Source organism: Spinacia oleracea, chromosome 4 (genome assembly GCF_020520425.1).
Source record: "Spinacia oleracea cultivar Varoflay chromosome 4, BTI_SOV_V1, whole genome shotgun sequence".
Taxonomy (NCBI): domain Eukaryota; kingdom Viridiplantae; phylum Streptophyta; class Magnoliopsida; order Caryophyllales; family Amaranthaceae; genus Spinacia; species Spinacia oleracea.
In genome coordinates, this window is record NC_079490.1 from 80,515,917 (window position 1) to 80,526,312 (window position 10,396).

General features: G+C 34.0%; 1 protein-coding gene across 1 annotated transcript; it reads right to left on the reverse strand.

Moving 5' to 3' along the window:
• Positions 1–9,114: 9,114 nt before the first annotated feature.
• On the reverse strand, positions 9,115–10,282 carry LOC110798381 (uncharacterized). The gene has a single exon (XM_022003559.2). The coding sequence runs from the start codon at positions 10,247–10,249 to the stop codon at positions 9,368–9,370; it is 882 nt and encodes a 293-aa protein (XP_021859251.1). The 5' UTR covers positions 10,250–10,282; the 3' UTR covers positions 9,115–9,367.
• Positions 10,283–10,396: the final 114 nt, after the last annotated feature.

Consider the following 10,396-nt stretch of genomic DNA (forward strand, 5'->3'; position numbering starts at 1 on the left):
TCACATTGAGTAAATAAATCCATATGCACTCAAAACCATGTGAAATAATAAAGTCATAAAATCTTTCTTTGGCTTTGAACTCTATTGTCTAGGGGTTCTAACAATAGTTCATATCTTTTGTTACTTTCAACAAGTAAGACTAACTTGTCTTGAATGATCTAGAAATCAATCAACTTTCAAAAGTCCATAAAAATAGAGCTTTAGAACGTTAACTTGTTGATATGGTCTAAGCAACGGTGCCAACGATTATTGGAACTCAAATCAAGGGATTGATTTGAACCTAGTAAAGTTCTTCTTGTTAAAGATTTGTTTGTTTTAATCAAGCATATTGACTCAACCCGTAAACGACCATTTCATTCAAATAAACAAACAAACATTGTTTTTGTTTTTCTTGAATGTGAGTCTTTCTGTGTTTGAAAACAGAAATTTAGGTATGCTGATTATGGAACAAAATAGCCATTAAGTTCCAGCCTTTGAAAGGACTTAAAACAAACTAGATGACCCTAAAACTAATGTAGCAATGCCATGCTTCATTTCCCACTTGTAGGCCATTAGTGTAGCCTAGCTTCCATTGTTTGAGTTATTACCGAAGTAAGAACCTCAAGCGGTATATGATACCAAGGAAGTTTGATTGCTAGGTCACTATTCTTTAAACATAAACTTAAAGGTAGAAACGGAATTGTAGTCTTAAGAATTGAATTCTTTAGTGTTGAATTTTATGTATTTGTTAGACATGTCCAATGTCACTTCAACAAGGTTCTTTACCATTTTAATTACGTTGAATATTCTGTTTCAACTAGATAATCTTACCAGAAGCTTCTAAAGTTCTCTAAGTATCGATCTATTCAAATGTCTAGGGACTAGACTCATTTGAGAATTAAATGGACAAAGATGTTAAGTTGTTAACCATTGGTAAAGTTGAGCGTTTAAACTCAATGCTTTATGATCTCAAAACTACATTGTATTTTGAATTCACAAGCACCAATCGGTTTGCCATTCGACTTTGATACTCGAAAAAACCATAAAAGTCGTTAAAAGAAACGTACATTATAAATTGCTCATTTTCTCTCATTTCTGTGAATCGTTCTTGGATTCACTATCAATCGAGGAAATTTACTGTTACCTTTCTAAAAGGATTTACTGCAGTGCAAGATATTTAATTATAAACAATAATTAAAACATACATTGAAGCATGCAAAGTCTAAACATTTATCATGAGTAATAACTTGAAAATTAAAGCAATCATGCAATTTAAACAAGTCATTGGCATTTTATTCGAATTTATTGTTCCGGCATGTGTGAATAAAATGAATCCAAGATCCTTAAATCATTGAAGAATTAAGCACATTATGTATTTAGACTCAATTCTAAAATATTTTAGGTAAGCAAATCCTTTGCTAATAGTCTAGAAACTACTCTTGGTTGATAGGTACGTCTAAGGACTTATTAGGTAAACCTATCTCATTTGCCACGACATAAAAGGACTCCTTACTTATATCGTTGAGTTTCACCAAAACTAACATGTACTCACAATTATTTGTGTACCTTACCCCTTTAGGATCAATAAGTAACACCTCGATTAGGCGGAAAACTATTACTAAGATTGATGTAAAGGTTATCCAAGTAAGTGTTATTTTGGCATGGCACCTTTTAACTCAATTTTTAAAGTTTGGAACTTAAGGCTCTTACTATGTTGGTTAGATTTTAAGTGAACTAAAATCCTTAATCATGCAACATAATCAAGCCATAATCTCATGCATAATTAAGACATATTTAAAGCAATAAATAACTTAAAGCATGCATAAGATATAATTGTGATCTAGTATGGCCCGACTTCATCTTGAAGCTTCAACTTCAAACTCCGTCTTGAAAATGGATTGGAAACTCCGTCTTGAATTTCACCATGGGAGGCGTCATTCTCTTCAAATAGGATAAGCTATAATTTAAACTAATTACAACTATTTGATGGTACGCAGACCATATTTAAATTAAAACTTTGGTGCATTAGACCAATTTTACATTCAAATTAATGGTATGCAGACCATATTTTCTATCCTATTTGGGCCATACTAGTCACTTACCATAACCCGCAAAACAGTACATTTACAATATACCATTCACCCATTCATTTATCAATGAATGGCCTACATAGCTGGTTAGTAGAACATATTATGCATCACATAAATATTTGCAGCAATTAATCAAGGCTTCCAATAATCTACCAATTATTCAATCCTTATTAATTCTAATCAAGTTGTTTTAACCTTAAAGGAATGTAGACCTAATCAAGAGTTTATGACTAAAAAGCTCCCACTTAAACCAATAAATTTACATGCTTTACTAATTTTAAACTTAAATTGTATTTCCTAGTCTAACCGGAAACATACAAATTTAATTAAAATTTAAAGCTCATATAAATTATTATTTGAATCCTTTAATTTATTTTCAGTTTTTTAAATTAATTAATTTAAATTTAATCAAGGTTTTAATTTTATTAAAGTAATTAGTATAAATAAAATTTATAATAATTAGATTATTCAAAATTAAATTCCGAGAAAAAAATTAAATTACGAATTTTAAAATTAATTAAAATCGTTTTCCGACTGAAAATTTAAAATTAAATTCAAAGCGCATCAATCGGATCAAGACGAGGCCATGGGCTTGCGCCCATGCCCCGTCGAGTTCACAAGGCAGCAGCGCCCCTCGACTGATCTCATAGCAAGGCACGAGTAGCAGCCAAGCCTAGACGCAACAAGCCGAGCCACGCCTAGGCGCAGCAGCAGCTCGCTCGCTGTGGCGCAGCAGCTCTCGCTGGGCGAGGCAGCGCTCGTTGTGGCGCAGCATCCCTCGCTGCCCACGCGCGCCTGCCTGCTCGCTTGTGCCTTGCCTCATCTCCCCATCCGCCCATGCTCGCAGCACACACGCCTAGAAGACCCACTGCCTTGCGCGCATGCCATGCTTGTTTGCTCGCTGCATTCGTACTGCATGGGCGACGAGCTCCCTTGCTCGTCGTCGCATGCCCGCACTATACAACACCCCTTAAGGGTAACACGTAGCGTCCATTGCTTTGTGCGTGCAATATTCATGAGCGGATTATATAAAAATCAAAACTTTTTAATTTAAATTTATAGACAAATTAATAAAACATATTAATTTCATAAATTTAGGGCGAAAAATCGAAAATTTATTATTCAAAATAATTTCCGATTATCATGGATTCAAATCATCGAAAACTTTTATGGTGGTTTTTAATCATGGATACCTAATTAAATTGTCAATTAATTTTGAAAAACAAATCAAATTCTAAATTATTCGAATTTCTACAAATTAATTACAATTACAAATTAGGTTGTATAATTAACAAGCTTAGGCATTTAAATTTGTTAAACATATACAGTAGGTCAATAAAAAAAATTCAAGATTTACAAACAAGAATTGCAAATATTTAATTTAACATCTTAAAAATCACAAATTTTGCGTTCGAAAAACTAAAACCTCCGAAAAGTCATAGTTAGGCTTCGAATTTGGGAATTCTGGGTTCGGCATCAAATCTTTGATTTTAGTCAAAATTTTAAAACGTTGTTTACATGCGAAATTCACTATAAAATTATACGATTCCGACCATTATTGACTAAACTGCCGAAAATTCTGCGAACATATAATTAAATAATCGCACGAATTTGCAATTAATTACAAAAAATCGAAAATTTCGAAATTAATCACCCCTTTTAATTCATTGCAAATTTATAAAATTTAACCATGTTAACTAATTATTATGGAATTAATTAGAGGCTCTGATACCACTGTTAGGTTATGATACATATAATTGAATATAAATCATGCGGAAAAATCATAAAGCCAGGAATCCAAATTAATTGCCACATAAAAATTAGGATAATTTAGGATACATACACTTTGTAGCGTGCCCTCCCTAGTTGCGCCCGAACCGAACAAGAACAAGTCTAGGACTCCAAATGTCGTCCCTCCGTAGATAGTCCACAGCACGTTCGGAACCGCCTAAGATTTAATTAACTAGAATTGCACCTAAGGTATTATGAATATATTCGAATATTTTTAAGCAAACATTAGTCTTAGTTTTAATCCTTAAAACTAGGTGAATAATTGAAATTATGTGTTTTTAAATTTGTGAATGCCATCACATATTTATAGGGTAGGAATAATGGAATTAGAAGTCTACTAGGTTTCAAGTATTCTAAATCTATTAGAATTAGAGTTTACTTAAAACTAGTAACCTTAGGAAATTAATCTTTTAATCTAATTCTAATTGCTTAAGGATTCGATGCATGCACAAACTTCAACACACACACGAGCACGTCCCACATGAATGCAGGCCATGCCAGCGCGCGGAGAAGCCCGCAGCAGGCTCGCAGCCCACACGCTGCTTCGCAGCCCGCGTTGCTCGCAGCCATGGGCGCGCTGGGCCTGGCCTTGCGTTGGGCCTTGCGTGCCTTTGGCTTGCTGTGTTGCTCATGCCTTGCGCACTGGGCTTGCTAGCCGTGGGCCTGGCTTCATGTTGGGCCTTCGTCTAGCAAGCTCGTCCGATGCTTATTTCGTACGACGCGTATCCGAATAATTTTCCGATTCCGGAATTTATTTCCGATTAGAACCATATTTACTATTTTCGATTACGGAATTAATTTCCGTTTCGAACAAATATTTAATATTTCCGATTCCGGAATTATTTTCCGATTCCGATAATATTTCCGATTCAGACAATATTTCCGTTTCCGGCAATATTTCCGATTCCGGCAATATTTCCATTTTCGATAATATTTTCTGATACGTACCATGTTTCCATTTCCGGCAACATCTACGACTTGGATAATATTTATATTTCTGATACAATCCATATTTCCGTTTCCGGCAATATCATCGTTTCCGGAGTATTCATAATTTGCCTTTTGACGACTTCAGCTCCCACTGGAACCGAGATCCGTCGATTTCGAATATCCATAAATTGAGTATTTAATTCCTTTAAATACTTGATCCGTTCACGTACTATTTGTGTGACCCTACGGGTTCAGTCAAGAGTAAGCTGTGGATTAATATTATTAATTCCACTTGAACTGAAGCGGCCTCTAGCTAGGCATACAGTTCACTTGATCTCATTGAATTATTAACTTGTATAATTAATACTGAACGCATTTATTAGACTTATCATTGAATGCATACTTGGACCAAGGGCATTATTTCCTTCATTAGGGTGCCATGATTTTCAATTATATAAACTTTATCTTAGTTTATTAAAACTCCCTATAACTTATTTTGTTTATAAAATGTACTTTGTTAACTCTTATCTAAACTTATCAAAACTTAACAATAATTATTATTTCTAAAATAAGTTAAAATAAGTTGAACGTAATATGACCTTAGAGAAACACAAGGGAACTTTCTAATTCTTATAAGAACTTATCAACCCATAATTAATATTATTATCTCTAAAGTAAGTTAAAATTAGGTGAATAAAATATGGTCTCGGAGAAAAGGAGGGTTGTGTTGAAATGCAATAAAATCTAATTATATCTATATTTTGCATAGTACAATAACATAAAATTAAAATCTCATTGTAGACACCTAAATAGTGACTTATTTGCTCCCCAAAAGTGTCATATGACCGGACGTAATCAAGGTAGTTTATTTGGTCCGAACTTAATCATGTGGGTCCTCACTGACAAAAAGGACAAAAATGTCATTTCACATCTTCATTAATCATCAAACGATTTTCATAAGCAATTTTCAAAATATTTTGAGTTCGGTCTGTACCTAAATCCCTAAACACAATGCACTAATAACCCCGGATTGAACCCAATTAATCTGTCGTTATTAATATTCTACAAATCTTCAAATTATTTTCAAAATAATTTCATCGGGCTGCGCTAGCTTCTGGCAGGCCATGCTTACTTCTACCGCACTGCAGTGGACTGAGCGATCTACGCTGGCTTTGGGCGGCTGGTTCATTTTAACCCCAATTTATTCTATTGTTTTTCCTATAAATACATTAGAAATACATTTCATTTCTCACTTACTTTTCCCATTCAAACTTGACAGAAAGCTTTCATTCTCTCTCATTATTAACTTCTTATTATATGCTAAAATTTTCATTAATCATATCCTCAATCGTTCATCAAATTTAATCACAATTCGCCCCTTACATGATTGTGCCCTATTGAAAGGTCGTAAATCCCAAAAACCCAAACAACCTCAGTAAAATTATGAGGGCTCTATCAAATAAATCATTATTATTATCATTTCGTACATTAATTCATATAATGCTTAAAATCATTGAATGTTTGTGTTAACGTGTAGGTACAAATTCATTTATTTAAACATTACTAACATGATTTTTTGTAAGTTTTAATGCATGAATTCGTGTGTTCATATTTATTTATTAACTGTAACTAGTTTTGGGGCCCGTTCGACGAACGGGCTGGTTATATGTTGGTCGGGTAATGGAATTTAGAAGTTATGTTGTTTTTAAGTAAGTGTTAGAAGGTGTTTAAACCAAATGAAAATAATTAAAATTTTAACATATGAAGTCTTGTCTTTTTAATCATTACATTTTTATGCTTATGTTCATCTTCCCTTAAAAAATAGATCCACTTTAAATCACTTATTACCACCAATAACATATCATTTGTACAAAGACCAAACAAATTTGCAACTGTTACAGTTTACGACTATACTCATGTTATCCAATTAAGGAAAATACTTAACAAAGTCTAACTATTGAACTATACTGACAAAACTTTTCTTATAGGAGAACTAAAACTAATTGTAAGTTCCCCTAACAACAAAAATATACATATAAACCCCACCTAAAAGTCTCAAAATGTCGATGACGATTTACCCACCTTTAATCATTTGCATGGAAACCATACATTATAAGATCATCCTTCTCTGCAAAATGAATTGCAACAAATTAAGCAAGAAAAATAAACAAAACATACTTCCAATGTGTTTAAGAAAAATCAAGAACAACGTGCTTAGAGAGAGATAGGGGGAGGGGGGGAGGTTGTATTACAGCTTGAATTGCATGCATGAAAATAAACAATAGAAATGTTGAATTAAAGCACCCCATAATCTCCTACCTTTTCAAAACGGATCAGTCAAAAAGTTTATTAGTTACAGGGAAGGGGAGAATATTTGGGGATTGAATTAAATTGACATTGAAAATAATTAAGCTTGGAGAGTTAATGGGAAGGTGAAGAATGGGGAAGATGAAGTAGGGGACGGTAGTTTAGGCATAATCAAGTTGAGTATCGATCCTAATTTTTGGTAATCCCTCCGTCCTGTTTTTGTAGTCCTGATTCTATTTTAAGCGTCCCAAAGTTATAATCATGTTTCTATTTCTGGCCATTAAGTTTTCCACTTTCTCATGTACTATATTAATTAAAAATGCACTGAAAACCCAACACAACTTCTCCATGTACTATATTCCTTTATCCATGTATTATATTTCACTTTCTCATACAAATCAATTATCAATGTACTATTTTCTAACTTTCCGTGTACTATATTACACTTTTCTTAAAACCCGTGTTTTTAGTCAAATAATATTATAAATATGGGATGGATGCAGTATAATTCTAGTAAATTAAAGAGATGGAGATTAGTAGTATACTACGTAATAACTAATGACAATAAAGTAGGAAAATAAAAGACCATTACTTTTTTATAACAAAAAGTAAATAGAAAGATTAATAAGATTGAGACACGTGTCATCAAACTAATATTGCTTATGTGTCATTGAAATGGTGATGGTTATGCTTTTTAAATACTAGGTATTGATTAACTTATTGTATTTTGTACGTTTTAATTAGCATAGAAATTGTGCTTCTAATAGTATATTTAATTGTAATTTAATTACGTAAATAACATTTTGATCACGAAAATGTCTTTGCGGGGCAAATGTTCATACAAGTATCCAGCGCATCCCGCTAGCTCTGGTGGGCTGCGCTGGATTCATGCGCACTGCGCCAGGTACTGTAGCTGAGTCGTTGGCTCCTGGCGCGATGGTTGGAAGCAGGTGGCCTTCGCTTGTACCGTGGATGAATGTTATGCTTCTATACAATTAACGCTAACCTTTTTGTTTAAACTTTTTGCAAGTACAATTAGTTAGTTAGTTACGTGTTCTATATGATTAATCATACCATTAATAATTTTTATTTCGACTAGAGTTTGTTTTGCAGGGAGCAATAATTAAGAGCGAGTGTTGCTCGCAGGATCGTGTTGTGTGCGCCTGAACTGGGGCACTATGCATGATCCAACTGGGCCATCTGGATCCTGGAGGGGCACGTTGGGATCCAACGATGTGCACTGGCGCAACCACTTCAGACTTGGCGTGAACACTTTGCTTCGTTGCTCTTGCACGCGGCTTAATTCATGTTAATATTCGACTTCAATTCATTTATTTACGTATATATATTCTTGTATTAATTAATGTTTTAACTTTCATTTAATTTTGTAGGTTAAGGTAGTAAATTATGCACGATTTTATAATTAATATAAAATTTGCAAATAAATATGCAAATCGTGTATATATTTGATGATTCATCTTTTAGTTATTGTAAATAATATACCTTTATTAATTCATTTAAACTTATCGTATTATCATGTTGTAACATCCTTCATTTGCATTCATCACCTTATTTATGCTAATAAAGACTTGGTAAATGCAATCACAATTAATAAGATAAGCTTTTAATTTGGTTATAGGTTATTATTATAATTCTAAATTAAATGATCACCATTAATTAGTTTTACATGTTATATAAACCAAACTAGTTCTTTAATATTACAACTTTAATTAATGTTTGTAGACTTTGTTGTTGCATTACCTATTTATTATACGAGTCGGAGTAGACACAGAAAGTGGGCCTGTTGATACAATATCGATCCTTAACCTTGTCCCCGTATCCATCTTTGGTTCATGATCATTTTAGAGTCAAGTTTTCTTAAAATTTGATATGATCTTTCATATGGATAAGTTTCTAAAATATTTGTCCCTTGATGCCCCCTTTCGAATTCCATATAAAGGTTTATCAATCTTTCATAAAGATTAACTGGTGACTTTCTACTTTCACCCATTCGCAACAACTCAAACCCTAAATTCTCTTATTCAATATGTCTTTCAAAAGGCGTCCTACGAGGATAAGGATTCGTGGGATAGGGATATGAAAATGAACCCCTACACTCATAGTATTTGATAAAAATCCAATTAGATTTACAAAATATTGTTTACCTCCATTTTCTAAATGTTGGCAAATGATTAACAACTTGATCACAGAAAATGAGGAAAAACATATGCTAAAATATGAGGGAGGAGTGATTAGTGAAGAAGAAATGATCACTTCCAAGAATATAAACGAGTAGAAAGAGTTTTGGTTGGTGTTGATCTCTTCCTCCATGCAAATATATCTGTAACCAAAGGAATTACAGGCTTCATCTTTTTCTTCAGCTTCTTTCTGTCTCCAAAATAGCAATCATAGTCACTAATGTTCAATATTTGAGCTAATGTTGGTGAGTCTACATTTTTCACCATCACTTCAAATTTTCTTCCTTCTTCATCTCTCGTTCCCGTGTCTTGATTTCCTTCCTCAACCGATGCTGCAGAACTGGCTGTAGCTTTTCCTGCTTCAGCAGCCTCAGGTTTGGATATCTTAGACATGTTCTTGTGGAACTCTGCATTCAAGGAAGCTACGGCGACCTCAGTCTCGGATTCTCTCTCCTTGAGCAACTTCACTTCCATCTTTGTTTCTTGCAACTCACTTTCTAGTCTCTTTAATATCATCAACATCATCACTAAATCATTCCCATGTACTATTTTACCATGCTTGGTGTTTTTCGGGTTTTCAGGACTTGGTATTGGTTCAATTTCTTTGCTAGAAGTGCTAGGAAAACTTGAAGAAGAATCATTTTTGGAAATTTCAGGACTTGGTGTAGGTTCATACACAGGTGAGTCTACAACTTGTTTGGAACTAATGCTCGGAGGTATACAAGGACTTTGTGTAAACTCGTATGAATCCGGCGTCCCAATTTCAATAGCAATACCAAGAGGGTTTTCTGAGTTTGGTGTAAACTCAGATGAAGATGATAGTTTAACCTTACCAAAGGCAGAAGGAGACTGAACTCGTTTCCCAAAAATGGCAACCGCCTCTTTGACCGAGTGAAAAGGCCGAGAGGCATCAACAGTGGAGTTGCTATCTGCATCTGAAGATGGAGTCTCCATCGCGGAGACTTAGAATATTTGATGGTTGAGCTTCCACACACACATGGGTCTCTCTTAAAAAGACAAAAGGAGAGTTTGTTTTAAGGTTAAGACTTGTCAGATGTTTGGTGCAAGAAAGAAGACTGACCTTTCACCTGCTTTGGTAGA

Excerpts from the sequence above, each read along its gene's own strand:
- LOC110798381 (XM_022003559.2), bottom strand. The coding sequence starts at position 10,249 with ATGGAGACTCCATCTTCAGATGCAGATAGCAACTCCACTGTTGATGCC.